This window comes from Stegodyphus dumicola, chromosome 5 (genome assembly GCF_044657685.1).
Source record: "Stegodyphus dumicola isolate Sdum_Otavi_A_Nest chromosome 5, ASM4465768v1".
NCBI classification, from domain to species: domain Eukaryota; kingdom Metazoa; phylum Arthropoda; class Arachnida; order Araneae; family Eresidae; genus Stegodyphus; species Stegodyphus dumicola.
The window spans coordinates 197,396,279-197,416,236 of NC_140772.1; the positions used below are offsets into that span (position 1 = coordinate 197,396,279).

Genomic DNA, 19,958 nt, shown 5'->3' on the forward strand with positions numbered 1-19,958 from the left:
GTTAAAAATAAAAAATTAAAATTACATTAAATAGTCTTATAAAATAAAAAATATGGTGAAACTTTTTGTTTCTGAACGGTCAAGTTTTATTTGTGAATTGAGAAGGAAATACGTGTCAAGTAAATTTCGTTTACGTCACGGACACTTCTGGAATGTTCTAGAAGCTATTTATTTTAATAGCATAGAAATTGGGCTTTTTTTCCCCTTTTTCTTAGTTAAAGTAGCAATTTATCTGTAGTCTGACCTGACTGTGTACTATAGTCAGAAATGCCAAAGGAGTAGTTTTGTATTAGCAGTGCCTCAGCCTAAAATTCTAAGTAAAATTTAAAGCGCAGTAGAAAAGAAAGACTAGTTCAGATGAGAAAGTCATGTTTATAAAAGCTGCAGAAGAGAAAGCTGCAAAATGCTTAAGGTTAACACTAAATTGCAACTTGTACAAAAGTTGTTTCCTATATAAAATCAGTGGTAAAGGCGATGGATTCAGAATCTTAAAACAGATCTTGCTCCTCCTCAAGTAGGTAACTTGGCATCATTTGAAAACTATGGTTAAATGGAGATTGCTGCTAAGGGTTATAAAGCACCAGAAATTGCTTCTGATTTTTATAACAATTGAGTTTTAAGAATAATTTGTGAGGTCTGCCTTCATTCACGAGTATTCTACATACAAGTTAATTTGTTTGAAAATGTCTGAGCATTTTAAGACTAAAGCAAAAGAACAGAGGTAAGGATACTTGTTTTAATAAATATTTTGAACATGACAATGCGACAAGGTTTTTGAAGCTTCATGACAAAACAGCTGAAATTAAAATGAAGCATATTGGCCAGTAGTCCACTTACATAAATCAGTCAAGAGTATTACATTAGTAGCATTAGGTGTGACGTCTTGAAATCTAAAAGTGTAATTTCAGGTTTTCACCAAACTGAAAGTTTTCCATTTGACAGAAGCTCTTGTCCAACAAGAGTATCGTACGTATGAAGTCAAGGAAGTACAAAATTAAAATGCTGTGTACATCGTAGCTTATATTTTCTTTCTGAAGAGAATGATGCTCTTGTCGAAGTCACTAAATCAGAACTCTTACCTGGTCCTTTACATGAGCAATAATAAAATATTAACTAGCATATGAATAACAAGACACAGTATATTTCATTTCGATCACTCTTGTTAAATTAAGATAAAATGAATAGAAATTCCTCAGATAAAACTAAAGAAGTTAGAGAGATAAAAGCATATTAAGTCGAAAGAATATTTCAACATAATCAAAGGAAATCAAATCGCAGAAAGAAAGAAAGACTAAAAAAGAAAGGCCGTTTAAGAATAAATAATAATGAATCAATCAACGACTCTCACGTCGGAAGTATAAACAGAAACTTTATTTCTATATCGCTAACTTTTCCGAACACTATTTCCTTAGAAACATGATTTCAAAATGTATTGAAACTGAAATAATGCAAAATGATTTGAGCTACAAAACATTACGCCACAAATGTCGAAAAATACTAGAATTTAAACGAAAAGTTTTCGAAACAATATTATTTAACTTGTTAAATCCAAGTACTTCAATACAGTGATAAAAATTTCACCCTTATCATTGAAGCCCTTTGTTTTTCTGAGAACTTCGTCCTCTTAGGCACCCATTAAATTCAAAATTTGTCATTATTACCCATGCCATGGGGCGTATTCGAATGTAGGATCTGTTCAGTTGGTTATTCTATTTTGCTTCATTTTTTTAAACAAATTTTCCCGAATTTTCGACAGGTTTAACATCCAAGCTATTTTCTGGGCACATTTCAACACTTTGATATTATCTTTCAAAAATAGTCCCTTTAAATCCGTAATTTATTCACGTCAAGCGGTTTAATTCATTTGTAACTACTGTCAGTTTTCATTATTTTAATCCCAATAAATCTTGAAACAACGTTCCTCGGGATGTCGTATTCGGAAAAGTTAGCATTCAAAGGATTTTTTGGTTCATACTTCTGCCTTGTGAATAACTTTTATTTTTTATAAACTAGTTACTTTCTTATTTTAGCTAAAAAATTAGAAATATTTTTACTTTTTGACATGGTACTCTATTAGCATGAAAAGGCAATTTTTTTCAGATAAGTCATATTTTTAAAAACTGTTATATTATTCTTGCCTCAGAGTTCTGCAGTATGTAGCTTCCCTAGATATTCACTATTCATTACATGCCAAATCCTTATTGAAGTATGTATATTTTACAGTATTCTATTCGCTGTACCTTAAGGAAGCGTTCACTTGTACACACACACACACACAAACACTTGTAGCCACCTACAAATGCATTGTGTGGTATTTTCATTAACACGAACATTTCATCGCTAAAACATGTCTAAAGGTAATTAATCACATTTCCCTGTTTTTTGCTAAGGAAATATAAAGGCAGCTTGAAAAACAAGATTTTGTATAAACTCAAAATAAGAGCAACAAAACGAAATTTAACAATATTCATTCATGTGGAAGGAAATTTTCAATGAATGGTTCACACAATCAACTGCATTCTGCAAATCCCGATTTTTTACGCTATTCAAGAGCCTTAATTTGTTGTGCAGGTTAGTTTCAGATTTTTTCTTAAGTATGAAAATTTACAAGGCATTATTATACAAAGTTTTGTTCCTTGTTTCAGTTGATATTTCTCAGCTCATAGAAGTTGTTTTTCTGTTTAGTGAGCATATTTTTTCCAGTTTTCTTTGTATCCGTTGAGATAATTTCATTTTCCTGTCTTATTTTTGCTATCCCAGTATGAGAATAATTGACATTCTCGAATAAACTTAATGAATGTGGCTAGCAAATCTTTTATTAATACTGAATGTTTCAGCAGTTTTTTTTTTTTTTTTTTTTTTTTTTTTTTTTTTTTTTTTTTTTTTTTCTCATTATACTAATTTTCACTTAAGAGAGTTCAAACAACTGAAAATTTTGCTAGGTTAAAAAGTCTTTTGTTTTTATTCCATCGAAAAATAAGACCTAGAAATAAATAATGATTAAATTAACTTAAAAGTTAATCAGAATAATAACTCAGGAAAAAAAACCATCGGAATTCCTAACTTGCATAATAAACATTTAAAAAGGATAAATAGTATTACTTAGCATGTTACATTCAAGAATATTAGAGGTGCTTTTTTGATTATTGTAACTAATATATTTATATAAATATTAATATAAAAATATATTATAACTATTATATTTATATAAATATTAATTTATATAAATATCTATATTTCATTCATATAAATATTTTCATAATTAAATGAGGAAGTATAACAATAAAATTCCAACCTGCTGTTAATTTTAATTTAGTTAATACTAATAACATTCTATGTAAAGTAATGTTATTAAAATTTTTAATTATTTTGCTGCAAGCTAATTATTAGTTCACATCTGTACGTTTTAAGCAAGCTTCAGGGTTTCTCATAGTCAAATCACATTTCTTAACATTAAATTTCTGCAGTTTGAAAAAACATACAATCATAGTATTTTACTTTCAATGCTTAGGTGTTTTATATTTAGGAAAATTTCCTCTCTATATAAGAAAGAGTTTTCCCCCCTTTCCAAATTGTGCGTTTATATTTCAGAATTGTTTTCACTATGCTAATTGATGCACATATCCAAGGTCCTATTTCATTGGAATATTCCTATGTAACAGGAATATGTGAGTTATGCATATATCTTTGTTACACAGGACTAGTCTTTTATGTATTCGAAATATAACAAATATTTAGCCTTATTGTTTTTGATTTACCTTGTATTAAATGTTGGCAGTTACGCAAAAGAAATATCACAAGAAATATTCACATTTCTTTTTGTTATGGTAGCAACAATGAAATTATTTTTGAAGCAATGCCGTTTTTTCTTGATGAAATTGTATGATATTTTCTCCCTCCTTAAAACGTGCCTTTGTGATGTAACAGGAAACACTTCCGGCTAGCACTGGGAAGATCTGAAGTTCGAATCCTGGTGAGAACTTTGATAGTTTTTCATGTTTCCTACTCCGAAATAAAGATAATGATTGTAAAAAGTTAAAATTTATTCATACTTTACTTTCTGTTAGATTTACATTCAGAGATTTCCATTAATTTAATAATTAATTTTGTGAAAATTATGTTCAAGTTGTGCTAAAATGTATGCTTAATTTATAACTCTATTGTTAAACAATTCTTACAATTCTGGCTCCTAACGGTGCTTCACTCAGAGTTATTTATTATGTATGTTGATAAATTATCCCTCGAGTTATTCATCAAACTTACATAGATGGAGATTAAAATTAAATAACATTTTAATTAATCATGCCTGGTGTTTTGCATCTAAAGCTAAAATTCGTACAACACGAAGCAATTAACAGCTTGCCAAGAATACGTAACAAAATTGAAACGGCTTATCACTTGTAAGAATTACAAGATTACGAGAACAATATCTCACAAACATCCACCTGATTGTTTTCATGCTCAGCTAGCAGGAGTACAAAGGTCTCCGACCAACAAAAACTGGTGCTAACGGCTTTTCAAGAAAGAATCCGACGATCTCTCCAATAGGCATTAATTACAATTAACCTAGCTAGCTTTGAAATTCTCTTATGAATACTTTTAATTTGCACAGCCTTTTGGTACCCTAGTTGCATTCTCTCAGTTTTCATAAGCTTTTAGTACTCTTTGGTCTTTAGGAACCTTTCGTCACTTTTACCTCAGGCTGAAAGGTCTGAGTGAATGTACGTGACATGAATCAAAGAAGAGACAGGAGAATGTTTAACTTAAGTGCTTAGAGAAACGTAAATTAATTAAATTATAAAAAATTTAAACACCATTCTCTTTTCTCTTTAGTTCATGTTGTATATATTTGTTCAGACTAAAAGTTTAAGCAAACTACCAACAAGAATTCAGAAGCTAGATAACTACAGTGAATGTCAAGGGAGTGAATGCCTGCAGTGCAGCTTCGGAGAATTTAGCGCCAGCGTGTATTTATCGGAGGCCGCCACACCGCATTTTATCTGCCGTTTGAGTATCGTAGGTAATTAATTAAGAGGGAAACATTCCATGCATTGTCTGACAGAAATTTGTCTAGGTAATCACGACACTACAAGTCAGATCGCCTAATTTGTTTACGTTATTGTCAAGACATTGATCGATATATTTCAGTCGTACATTCTAGCTTTTAACTCACGAAGAGTAGACAAATATGATTTTGTTGAAATTTTACTCGATCTTTTTGTACACATAATATCTTATGGGTATTAATCTGAAGTTGCCTTGGTAAAAAATTTTTCAATTTCAAACAAGACTGTCCTATGAGCATTTTTCGCGATTTTTCATAGGTGTAAAGCCATGTAATCAAAAAAGTTTTGCATACATACATTTAAATGTTACTTTAAAAATATGGTAATATGCCGAAAGCCAATAAGCTTAATTGGCCCAGATATCGCCATTAGCCATATTGCAGTCATTGTACGTATCGTCAAACTTAAAATGAGTACGAAGATATGAAATATACTTTATAAAAAAATTGTATTTTTGTGAAAGAAAATTTGCGAACTCTGCGAAATTCATTGAGGATACGTTATTTAAAAAATAGCAGAGCATCTGGCTTTCGATTTATGAAGTTTTAATGAGAAAACTAAATCAGTATCATATAGTCAACCTCTGTATGAGAAATAAAAGGAAATTGAGCAAAATGTGAACAATCAAATAGTAAAGTACATGTAAAACGCAAAGAAATAGAATAAACGGATCAAAGGGGATTATCTGTATGAGTGATCCCTCCCCCGCTTTGTCATTTTACTTATATTTAAAGTGCCTTATTTTATTTTTAAGAGCATAAGAACTTCTCACTATTTAACATTTAAGAACAGACTATTAAATATATACCATTCGCTATTCCCAGTCGACAGGTTCTAGGAAAAAACCCCACAGGAAAAAAGCCCACGGGAAAAACGGTGACAGGTCTAAATGCTCACAGGAAAAAAGCCCACATAGAAAAAAGATCACATTGAAAAAAGATCACATGCTCACTTAGAAATATACGGAAAAAAGCTCATATATATGTTCACATGGAAATAAGCCCACTGATAAGTAAAAAACGTAGAAATATCCTTACATTAATCAATCAATACTTAATCGATTTGAACATCGTACACCTAGTTGAATTTTTTAAAGAAAAATTATTTGATCATTTGAAAAAATTATTGGACAAATGATCCTATTAACCTTTACAGAGGCGGTATATAAAAGAATGAAAACTATGGTAAAATTTTGCATGTGCTGTAATATTTATACCAATGCCCCCTGTATGACATTTTCCCCCTTGTAACTACCAATAGTTTGTATTTCATTTACTTTATTTTTGCATACTTTTGATGTGTATCTATAGAAATTGATGTTTGAATGTAGTTATTTAAGTCTGGAGCCAAACAAGTTCTAGAAGACCACAGTTTCCAATCGAAGTATGGAATCATTATGAAGCAGCCTTCGAAAAATTTCTTAAAACAACAAATCATTACGTAAGCTTTCATAAGGTACTAAATTCATTATTTAATTGTAGCCATCTTCGTATGTGGTTTGTGTTTGACGGACTGAAAAAGATGTAGCCTGTCAACGTTTATTATTAGCTATTCTAAATACAGGGTGTACTGAAGTAAAAAAAAAAAAAAAAAAAAAAAAAAAGAAAGAAAGAAAATATGAAAACTTACATTTGGTAATCGCGAAACATGTAAGAAACTATGATGAAATCGATGATAAAATTAGATATTTTCATATATTCGCTAATATTCAGTAAGTTTGTAGAGACATTAGTTATTTTGGAAGCAGGAGATGTGAAAAATGAGCAAAGCCTTCGTCTGGAATCGAACCACAGACCGCTGGAATATGCGCCCAGCGTGCAGACGACCACACCAGGAAGGCATGCTAGGAAAGCGGGAGAAATACCTTATATACTCCCCCCTTTAAAAGGGCGACTGGGGTTTTAGGGGACTCAGTCGTCAAATCCTGGGTGTTGAGAACCATCATCCACCAACCTTTTATATCGGGCGCCACTGTAGAGACATCAGGATTTTTTTGGAAGTCGGAGAGATGAAAAATTAGCAAACGCCTTAGCCGGGAATCGAACCACGTATCTCTGGAATACCGGCCCAGCGTGTAGGACCACTACACCACGAAGGCATGCTAAGAAGGCGGGAGAAATACCTTATACATTTATGTGAAATATACATGATGTATACTATATAACAAGGTATTTTATGTAATTTAAGTAAAATAATTATTTCTATTTGCTTATTCTTCCAAATGTTTATATTATAAAATGTGTAACTTATACTTACTATTATTTTATTTTTTAAGAATTAAAATTGTAATAATGTTTCGCTGTATATTCTGTTACATTTTTCTTCCTCCCTCCTCTCTTTTTCCTAATTCAAAACGGCCCATTTGTTAATCTTATATAGCAACTAAATCTACACGTAAGTTATACAGTTATATATATATATTATATATATATATATATATATATATATATATATATATATATATATATAAATTGTAGTAAGCTCGCCTAAAAGTTACCAAGAGCTGCTGCTCCAAAAGGTACAATTTTTACTCCAAAATACTACAATTTTTATATTTTACTTATTTTGCAGCATATTGCGCAAGATGTTTTCTAGACCAAAATTGTTTTTTTTTAATTATAATTACTACTTTGCTTGATATATATATATATATATATACCATAGATGTTTTGGTAATTTAAATAATTTTCTTTGAAAAATTCAAGTAGGTGTACGATGTTCAAATCGATTAATAATGTAAGGATATTTCTACGTATTTTATTTATCAGTGAGCATATTTCCATGTGAGCATATATCTATGTGAGCTTTTTTTCGTGTGAGCATATTTCTAAGTGAGCATTTTTCCATGTGGGCATATTTCTGTGTTGCCTTTTTTCCTGTGAGCATTTATACCTGTGAGCATTTTTCCGGTCAATCTGTCTGCAAAAGGAGCTCAACGCACTAGTGTGAAAAGTTTAATAACTTAACAAACTTAACTGAAAACTTAAAAAATTCATTTTTCACCACATAACCATGAAATTGTTGAAAAGGTATTTTTACGATCTGTAGAACGAAAAGCCAATTCAGCCGAAAGTAATTCATATGAAAATACGAGCACCATGATATCAGAAGATACGTTAAGGCACGCAAAATGAGAGAAGCCAACGCGCTCAGTGCAAGGAAAATTAAACGAAGAAAGACAGGCGCCTTTCCAGGCATTCTTCTACAAATGAAAGTAAGATTACATGTGCAGTATGGCTACAAGAGAGCATCAGGGCGCTTTTACATATGGTAGAATGATTGGGAAGCTCGAAGCTGGGCGTAGTTTGACGTTTATCGCTCAGAGATTTGAAACTGGCAAAAGTGGTTTTTTTTTTTTTTTTTTTTTTTTTTTTTTCCACGAGCTTGGAAATCCTTTCAGACAACAGATGCGGTTCTAAGAAAGATTGGTAATGGTCGGCCAAAGAAATGTGATTGACAATGATGATTGATGATCGATATATCGTCGTGCAGGCGAAAAGAGATCCAAAACCAGACAGCGGACGGCGTTACTCAGCAGTTGCGCACGGCAACCGGATGACTGGTGTCCCGGTTTTCTGTGTACAGACGACTTCATAAAGATTTCTTATTCGCCTGCTGTCCTGAACGCTGGGTACTATTCACAGTAGCCCATCGGCGGCAACGTTTACATTAGTGTCGATAACGCTAAGACTGAACACCTCATCGATCGGGTCACGTTCCTCTTTACCGTTGAAAGTCGTTTCAATCTCTGACAAAAGAGTTTCAGCATCAGTTGATATGGAGAGAGGAAGGGACACGATTTTATCAAACTACCATCAGGGAAAGAGATATGGTAGTCATGGCGTGCTTATTTTGGGAAACATTATAATGAACAGACGGACAGAACTCCACATTTCTGACAAAGGTTCATTTACTGGAGATCGTTACTGTGATGAAATTTTCTTCCTTCACGTGCTTCTTTATCGGAGTGAAATTGGTCCCGACTCTGTTTTTATGGATGACAATGCACGGCCACAAAGAACTCGTGATGTTGAGGAACTGTGGGAAGTGAAGGCATCCATATAAAGGATTGGCCAACTTGGCTTCCCTGATTAATATCCCATTAAGAGGCGGGGGATACTTTAAAGAAACGCCTGAAGGCACGATATTACACTGAAACAGATGCTTCTTGAAGAAAGGGACCTCTTGCCGCAAAACTTGTTAGATAATCTGGTGTTGAGTATGGATAGACGGTGCAATGCAAACTTCGCAGTTAAGGGAGATCATATCCCTGAGACTCTTTAGTTTGTTGTTCTCTCTCTTAGACAGACAATTTTTTTAACAACACCACTCAGTCAATAAAGACTTTTTCTATTCGTTCTGTACTGTATGCATTTTATTCTTTTTTTTTTTTTTTTTTTTTTTTTTTTTTTTTTAGCTACTATACTTTTCTCATCTTTTAAACACTATATTGTGCTCTGTAGTTTGAATTTCATGTCAGTTGATTTTTTGTTGAATTACGGTTAAAATCAGAAAAGTTGCTTAAGTTTTGCACATCAGTGCAGTAATATCGTATTATAAGGTGTTATGAAGATTGAAGAACTTCAGTACAAATCAGTAACACGTGTTTAGCTAGTCAATTTATAACTGCTTAAGAAATTGAGCGATTTAAAACACTAAATGAAACTCCTGATAAGTTTGTAGAGTTCCTCACTTTGTAAATGCTAAGTTACAGTTGAACGTGTAGAATCTTAAGAACTGATGAGCGAATAATCGCTTGAGTTCGTGCAACAAGAAACAACAAGATGGAAGGGTAAATAACCCTTTATTATTCAGATAAGATTCAACAGAACTCCCTCCGTCTCGAACTGTACAATAAAAGCCGACACTTGGGTTTGAACTTAAGAGGCTAAGAAGTACACTAAAACTAATCTAAATTAAAGAGATATAGCCGAAGCTATCAAGATTCTAATCGAGATGGCCCCTTAACGCTAATTGACTGCGAAGCTATCAAGGGCTAAGTACGGCCGAGCATAATAATAGCTTACGAGAGAGGAGCCTAAAAAGGCGGGCGCGTGCAGACAGTAACTCTCTCCCTAAGACTGAAGAACTTCGCGGTTAAATACCGCTCCTCCTCATTATGTATTCAGCCGTGATTCTAAAACTACGTTCTGGCCGGAAGTAGTAAGTTGAAGTTAAGAATCGACAGGAAAGGAACTTTAACTTAAAATTTAACTGTTAATAAAATTAACATAATCCTTATACGTTATTGCTGCGTGTCACCTCGTTGATCCGTAGGCCACCTTAACTAGCCTTGATGGTTACCTTTAGTTTAATATAAGTTTACCTTTCTATTACTGGTATAATTTCAGGTACACTTAAATTATTATGCATTCAATTTTATGAACATTTTCAGCTTACTTTAATTAAGATGGTTGCAGCATCACGTTACAAACTTCGTATAAAAAACTTATTACATATCACTAATTTTTATTACAAAATTATTAAGAATACGTATTTATAAGCATAATTAGTTTTTAAGTAAATTACTTTTTTATATTGTTTTTGTAAAGCAAAAGAAACACAAAGTTTGGCCTTTTTGACACGTATATCTGACAAAACGACATTAAAAAATCTTTAGAAAGTTAATAAGGTTTTTTTAAAAAAAAAGTAATGCAAGACATTCCCTTTAGGAAAACCTCATCAGAGGCTTACCTGCCCTTAAGCAGATACACCTTGTGTGCTTGGCTGTACCCAAACAAATAAATTTAAAAAGAAAAAGGAAGAAAAACACTTGCTTTAATCCAAAATTTCAAATTATCGAATTGTGATTATTGGAAAATTTTTATGAGAGGAACTGTTTTGCAGAAGCTAAATGTATTAAAATTAATATACACTTTTCTAAAAGAATGGAAATTAAAATTTTAAAAACTGCATTCAATTTTTAAAAAGGACATTTTACCACCGAAAGTTTGCTGTGGACAATTACTACGAATTATTATACTTTATCACAAATACAAACGGACGTTGATGCCTCTCATAAAAATAACTCATTAAATTATTTTTTTAAAAAAATAGCTTATATTTAATTTTGTAGGTTCTTTTTATGCACATTTCACGAAAGTAATAGAGTATAAATTTAATTTAAATGCAGAGAACACGGTCAGGGGACTGTCTTTTTGATAACAACCATCTCTGAAACTTATCAGTATTTCTGAGAAAATCAATGAAGTCGTTATTGAATATCACCTCTAAAAATAGTCTAAAGTGACCATTATCAAAAATAATAACAATAAATAAATCAATAAATAAAAACACTACAAAAATTTTGAAAGTGTTTAGATTTTAATGATCACCCAAAAGGGCTCTTTTAAATTTTGATATGGTTTATCAGTACAGATTATCAATAGAGATGGCCAGGTGGAATAGCGAAATGTTTTATAGGATAGTAGATGAATATGAATTTAGACTAATAAGGGAAAGTTATATATCTTTTGTATATTTAAAAAGTGAATAAATATGTAATTCTGAAAAATATTTAATGTTTTTAATTAGGCAAGCTTGGTCAAGTGGATACTTCACTGATATCAGGAATTAAATGCAGTTTTATTTAAAATAGTCACATTAAAAAAGTAATATTCTTCAGAACTGAGTCCAAATCTTTTAAGTAGTTTAGTTTATTACCTAATAACAGACACATAAAATATGAAAGAATGAAATCTTGCGTTTTTCCGAAGGACAACAGGCTCGAAAGAAACGTTAGAAATCATGTTTCGAGACTAATAGATCTTTTGAGCTAAAAAAGAAGAAGGAGAGAAAACAAAATATCGTCTAGCATCTGTAACTATATATGATCATCTAAGAGATGATTTTTTGTAATATGATACATGTCAGAGCAAAACAATTATCACTACAGTAATCGGACACTTGTTGTTCCACTAAATAAAAATGCAAAAAACACATTTTTAAAGCATTTTCTGAAGTGTTTTGGATTGCTGAAATATCTCAAAACTTTGCTCAATGAATCTGTGTAATGAATCCTATCAGACTGTTAGCAAAACTTTGCCTAATTTTGCGTCAGAATCTTTTATTATTAATTTCAATTTGTAGATCTATTAGATCCTTCTGAATAAGAAATGAATAAATGTAAGAAAAACAGCCATGATATTGAAGGGGTTCGAACTCCGGATACTCTGATGCATATCAGGACGTGCTACTAGTTATATCACGAGAACATTCAGTGCCGAAGGGGAAATTCCTTACATTCTCCCCAACTTAAAAAACTACCATAGAGAGAGAAGGATAAAAACCAGTAGGCCAAAAGCTGTGAATGATAAATTATGATCCACCATATTTTAGTGGTACGCTACTGATGAGCTAATTTAGAATTTTTTAGAGAATGAATGATGAGAAAATTGACTGTAGTCTCGCCGAATTCAAAATCCGGATTTTCCGACTGCCAGCGGTATACGCTAGCAATCATTACACTGCGAGCGCGAGCAATGGCTAAGAGAAAATTGCTCATAAACTGTTTTTTTTAAATAATTTTGTTTTGAAATTTATATTCTATTTTTTACTAAATTTATTAATAAAAGTTAAATCTGAATACTGAAAAGGTGCTTCGTGTTTTTTTTTTTTTTTTCTTTCCCCAACAGCAGCGACAACAGTCGCGCTATCTTATCAATTTACATAATGTCCTAACCCCCCAAAAAATCATTTTACGGATTGTCAGTGATTATCAATGAATTTAAGATTGCAGCTTTAATGAACGATATGCACCGCGATATCATAATTCCTTTTATTATCATACTTTGCTGTTAGAAATATGCTCTATTTTTCTGTTGGATTATAAAATGAATACCTTCATCAGACATTTTTAAAATAATTTCTTTCATCAAATATTACTCTATAGCATCATACAGAATTCTTAATCATTAGATTTTAAAAAGAAAGCTGTTTGTTTACTGACGTAAATTTTTTTACTTGCCACACTGGTCTACTTGATTGAGAAAATCGGATTACTATTTCAGTAATCTCTGAATTAATTGATATCTCATACCGCAAGTTAGGAACAAGAATAATTATGTAGTGTTACAAGTTCGTAGCAATTAGCTTTCGATTTCTTTAATATTTATAATAGTAGTAGCATTGTACTCTGCCAGTCTACCTAGATAGCGTCCAAAATTTGCCTTCATTTTGAATTCTATGATGGTCTGATTAATGTTTTCATTGCATCAGAAGCTATTGAATACTTTGCATTAATCAATTCAATAAGTTTCTAATAAATTTATCTTTTTCTAGTTGTTAAAAAAAGAAAAACACAAGAAAAACATGAAAACACACAGAAATTTTAATCCAACGATATTTTTAGATATTGTCTTTCATTAGGATGCAAAATTATATTATTAATTTATACGTTGTATTTATTATAGATCATTTTGTTTACAGATGCAGTCATGCCTGAAGACTTTTAGGATATGACTTTTTCTAGTTAAAAGAGAAATTACTTCATTTTAAAACTCAACATTATACGTTTGAAAAAAGAAAAAAAAAAGGACTTTACATAAAACGAAGAGTCGTACGTATTTTATACAGTTGACCTTTGAATTATGCGGGTTTGAACTACACAATTTTCCCTAGTGGGTTTTTTTTTTTTTTTTTTTTTTTTTTTAATAAACATCTTGGAAAAACGTTTTGGAGATATAAAATGTAACAGATAATTTGCATAGTCTACAAATATTTAAAAAAAAAAAAAACTTTAAAATGTTAGAAATGTCACTAGTGCATTATATGTTTGTAGGTGTCAATCTATTTCATCATTTATTACCACAAAAAAAAAATAATGTACTAGAAGAATTTTAGATACGCGAACATATCAGAACACATCATGTTAACATAAAAACACTAAAGCGTAATACAAGTTACAATACATACTACAGTCAAAGCATTGGCTGTAGTATGCATTGTACAGTTTTAAAACATTCATCAGTCACCCTGCTTCAAATATATAGGTAATAATCTGAGTACCTGCTTAAACTATAAATTAAATTATATTATTATAAATAATAAAATAACATACGTTATTGTAAACCAAAGCTATAAACAGTATATTACTATAAACTAACTTGGTATTATTACGTTTCAAACATTTTACCTGCAACAAAGCCTTCCATTTTTTTATTTAACTTTGCATTAATACATACAATATCTGCAGCGTTTTGGAACCTTCATGTTCCATAGTTTTTTAGATTAATGTATTTAGAGTTTTTGACGTTTTTTTTTTTTTTTTTAGTAGCCTAAATATGTCCTATCACTTTTGTGAAACACCTCAGGAATTCTAAAAGACATTTTTAAAGAAATCAAAGTGTACATCCACTGAAAATATTGCAATAGGAAAATGATTTGAAAATTTGGTAAAATATTCACTTTTCATTTAACAGTGCATATTCTAGCATGTTTGATAGTTATAGTTTCAGTAACTATAGATGAACGGTCATTTTAGAAATCAAGTTATTAAAACTTATCTAAGATATAGAATTTCACAGGAAGAACTAAATGGATTATCAGTGATTGAAACAGAATAAAATTTTTCAATGAATTTTTTTCTATAGAGTGAAGAGGCATTGAAATCAATTAAAATTTACTTGTGCTTTTTACCCTATTAAAAATTAAATAATTCTTTATGTGTTTTTCCTACTTTTTTCTAGTATGTAACAGCATATTGGTAGAAAACTGCATTTCGTGTATTTATAATTTCAGTAAAAGTATTTTTCCGATATTTTTTTCATTTTTTATGTGTTGTTGATGTGCTGTTTTTTCATAGTATGCACTCTTACTTAATATATATTGAGTTTTTAACCTTCAAATATTAACTAACTTCAAATATTAACTAATTTAAAGGGGAAAATGAACCCTCAACTTAGATTGCGCTGACGCGATAGACAGGGCTGCTTAAGCTGGATTTTCATGCAAAGAGTTAGACACTATCCATATGTTTTGAAGATGAAAATACGTAACCAGAAACTTACCTTCCAAACCATTTTCTGATTCTTCTTGGGAGCTCGTCGCATTGTCGGAATCTCTGGAAGTTCTGTCTGGTACAGAACAAGCTGCCTTGTTTTTGCCAAGAAGGTTATCGATGCAGAAGTTTGTATTCCAGTTCTTTTGTTCTTTATCACTCGGCAAATCGTTCATTTTGCTTTCCATGTTTAAATTAACGCCAATTAAAAAATCACTTAAGCCACTCATTTACCCATAAAGGAACTTTTTTTTATCGTCATCCAAAAGTTAGTGTTATGAAAAAATTATTAAAGAATTATCAGCATTTAATAAATGATGCTGAAGTTAACCGTTCGAAAATAATTCAGAATTTCAGTATTTCATCACTGAAGCGAATATGGCTTCTCCGCAGAAATGTCTAATCCACTATAATCTTATATGGTTTGAGTGTCTAATTCGTAACATTTGCTCCAGACTAAATGCCTAATCCAAAATTATTTATAATTACATCTTGGGAAAGAATATTTTATGACTACTGTTAATATTTGTTATTGAAGCACTAGCTAATCTCCAAATCTAAATACTTTCCCAGAGTTGGTAGAAGTTTTTTGACCAACACCAAACCAAAATTTCCCCGACGTTCGTCAGTATCAAGAACATCGGCTGTCAAATTCAGTCATTTGTGAGCAGCTTTATCTGAATTCACAACCAACGAAAATATTCTCCAAACTTTCTTGCCTAGTATTCCATGGTTCCTGCAGTTCCAAACAGATTTTTACCCATAGGTGTTAGAAAGGCACCAAGCTCAACAGTACTGCGAAGTTTCATCGAAATATTATGCAGGTATCTATCGAAACGGCTGTTAATTCGTACTCTATATCAGCACTTTTATCTTATCCATTCAAAAAGCAACAAAGTTATTTTTCGAGCTTTTTTATCCCGCGGTTCCTCCGCAACAAGTCGGATTCGTCTTCTGGGGAAGGAGATAGAGAGAGAAGGCGTCCGCTTCTGGCAGCTCGTAGCTCGTTCGCAGCCAGAAGGTTGACAGTCCATCCTGGCCATGATAGATATGGCTCGGCGTGCTCTTTAATGATTTAAACGGGCAATTAACGAGGCGACTATTTAGGGTGTCAAGCACTCGTTAGTAGCGGCCTGAAGATCGGAATGATGGAGCTTGGCTGGGGGGGAGGGGCACAATTTCCTTCTTTCCCCACCTATCTCTTTTGGCCTTCTTGTAAACGTTTGTGATTAGGGTTGGGGAAACCCGCGCCAGTAGCATCTTTACCGGTCTGTCACCAATTTAAAAGCGTTTACCTCTGTTACAGAAACGAAGCAACAAGCTACACCGACCTCAGCCTCCATATTTGGACACAGAAGAAAGGCGAAGAGCCCTGCGCAGTGCTGAAATCTCTCCGGTACATCTTGCTTGCTGGCGAAAATAGTAACTTCTGCGGCTCCTGATCTACAATCAACATTGCGTAGAATCAGGATCAACACGGCTTAGGATCAACATTGCGCAGATACGACACGGCATAGAAACAACACCGGCACACAACACACACTTAGTTAACCAGCATATAAACAATAAAATACAATGTTTTTAATAATGATTATGAGAAGTCTGAAATACATTTACCACGTATTCAGTATCGAGTCAGACATAAGATCGACACTGCGCAGAATCGAGAGCGACATGACTTCGACATGCCTGGGATCGACATCATCTTACGATCAATATCGGCATACAATCGGCATCAACATGCAAGGCTTAATTGCCAACGGTGCATAATCCAGAGGGAAAAAATCATTAAATTATTATTTTAAGGTGCTTGTATAGAATTGAAGCCCGTACACAATCGATGCCTTTACAGAAGCCATGTGCCAGCAGAGAGGCTGTAGATCTTACATAGTGTCAATCCTGTGTCGCATTCTCACATCTTCCGGGGCGCAATGGTTTAAACAAATCAAAAAAACTGCATTTTTATATTTTTATATTAAAATTCAATTTCCTTTAAGTATTTCGAAAAAAAAAAAACCTTTTAAAAACTCGCTCTAGAAACCTATAGTAAAAAATCTTTTGCCATTTAAAAGGCCGGATGGTTTGCTTACATTTGCATTTCAGCAAATTCTTCATATTAAATTCCTTAAACTGCATATAAATTACAACTGTATTTAGTTTTATATAAATGTAGAGTTACGTATGGTAAAAAGGTTAACGCTTGTCACGCGTGCTGTATCTCAACAAAATGGCCAAATGTTGTGCCTCTGGCATAATTTTAAAGAAATAACTTTTAGAGCTGCAATTAAGTTTAGAACGTTTAGAACTGTAATTAAATTTGAAATCATACGAAAATTTCGACACTATTTACTGTCGCAATTTAAATTATGATGCATTTATGAGCAATATGGTTTCAAAATATAACTATGCATACTCTTAAATACATTTTTATATTTCTTTATTAATATGGAGGAAATAATGTGCATTTACTTAACTAAGGTATTTACAGCTTAAAATTAATATTTTTTAAAGCTACGCATTCCTGCTTGAGTTTATCTGAAACCGTTGCTTCTGCGGTTTCAGAGAAATGCAGTTCCTCAGAATTTAGACCAATTTTGCCCAACTCTATAAACCTCGAGTGAATATAAAATAACCAACTATTAAGTTTCTCGCATAAAAACGTTAGAAATTACCTTTATTATGTTAAAATACAGTCTATTTTGCCATCCCCCAAATAAAAATTTTTGTTTATTTTAGCAAAATGTGATTCGATCGTTCTTTAATTAAATTATTTTAATTATATATTATTTTTCAAATTCGGGGGGGGAATAAGCTAAAAATACAGTTTTGCAAAGACACAATATTAGAGGTAATGAAATAAGTACACAGTATTTCATAATCATAGAACAGCTAGAGATAATTCAGTTTCAAAATATGTTACATTTTTAATATGTTTTGATCTTTTGAGATACTTGACTTCTTAACACATAAGTTTCAGTACTTTTCTGTTTTGTGTTTCATTTGCAGTGTTTTACTGGTCTAGGTAAGCGTCCGTGTGACATCTTTCGTAGGTCAATATAATGTAAACCAAAAACCCAAAATACCAACTTTCGTTATTTTATGGCAAAATCTTTTGCGATCCCAGGTCTCGAATGATAAAAACCATTGATGGCATACCTTATAATATAAGTTTCTAGTTTAAATATCATCACGTTTGTAGATTCAGAAATCCTTTCTTAAATATTCTCCCTATTAATATCTGAACTTATACTGTGTACTCACACATTTTCTCATAAATTAACAAAACCAAAAATAGCAAGTAAAATATTAAATATTAAATATAAATAAAAATCTGAAAGGTTTCAGATTTTAAATTACGCCCAAAGAGGCGTTTTTTAACGTTTTGTCTGTTACTTTTATTTATTAAACATCTCGTTTTTCGCACTTAAACCATAAAACTCAGTTCAACAGCAATATCTCAAAATAGTTTTAAAATGAGCATATCTTTAGAATTTCGGATACAGAGACTCGCGCGCTGGAGATAAAAAATGTTTTTTCTGTACAACGTTGCCATTGCTCGCTTTGAAATCCTTGAGTTTTTTAATCAAAAATTCGTTAAAGTTTTACAAAATATGAAACCGTTAATAAAACAAATTCCATGTTTCAAATTTCGGCTTTCCCATGCCCATATTCGCAGGAGGATGACGTCATTCAAAATTCGATGGCTCTATGTACCGTTATTTTATCACAATGCGAAAAATATACATACATTTATGAAGATTTTTCATTGTTTAATTCCTTCAAATATAATGTAAGACTCTAATATTTGATGGCAACAGTTGATTTGATGGCAAAAAGCGAAACGGACATTTATAGTGAACCAACGCAAAATCGCAAAACGAAAACAATAGTCCTTCAGAAACAAAGCCCCTTTGCACTAAAATTCTATTCGGAATGTACTACAAAATATTTTCATGGTACAGAGCTCCTGAGTGAGTCTTTCGAAAATTTTTGGGCCGTTGTTATGTTCGTTTCGTTAAGCTATCCTGCCTTTGTCATTTGCACATTTTTTTTTTTTTTAAATCAAAACCGAACTGTTCGATATGCATGCTGTGGAGTACCAGTTAGTCCAGGTATTTGAAATTCTACATTGCTAAGCGTAAAACATGATTATTTGATACAATTAGTATTTTATTACATTGTGAATTAATTAATTAAATGTAGTATATTTCATCACATAAAAGAAGGGCATTTAAACCTTCTTTCGGTAAGGAAAGATGAATTACGGAAGGGGCAACGATTCTAGAAAACCAGTACGATAAAATTTTAAAAGATACATTTGTACATCTAAATTTAAATTTGTCGGTTTGTCTCTAACAAAACAGTCTAATTTAAGTTTCATGTTGTTAGCCGCATAAGAGTAACACAGCTAAATTGACAGAAAGTAGCAGTTTACTTGAATAAAGAAGGTATAATTCAAAATAATATACAACACAATAATTACCGATTTGTGAACAAACACATAACTGGCTTATAGATACTAACAACTCACAAGTCTAGTTACTAAATTTACTAAATAGTTAGAAGCAATCTAATTCTGTAATTTCGATTTCTGTTTACTTCAGAATGGATCTTAATCAGCGCATGAACAATGTCTCAAAACGGCGACTTTTTGAAACAGCCATTATAAATTAATTACTAATCGTTGATTTGTTGGCGAGTTTCTTTGCTTGACCGATTATAACAAAGTATCTTGAACATGTATGGCCTAAGCGAAGGGCTTACTTCGTAGAGGCTTTCCAGAAAGAAATGACTTGTACTTAAATTATAAGTGAGAACAACGAGAACACCCAAGCAACCACATATTTTCCATAGTCGAACTAACACTGATTAGAGCTCTCATATACTCTGATACT

General features: G+C 32.0%; 1 protein-coding gene across 1 annotated transcript in view; it reads right to left on the reverse strand.

The window, feature by feature from the left end:
- LOC118195815 (homeobox protein MSX-2-like) overlaps positions 1-16,295 on the reverse strand; it is a 29,005-nt gene extending 12,710 nt beyond the window's left edge. The window contains exon 1 of the mRNA XM_035367149.2: positions 15,074-16,295. Within this exon, the coding sequence (XP_035223040.1) occupies positions 15,074-15,293 (220 nt within the window). The 5' untranslated portion in view covers positions 15,294-16,295. The remainder of the gene's footprint in view (positions 1-15,073) is intronic.
- Positions 16,296-19,958: the final 3,663 nt, after the last annotated feature.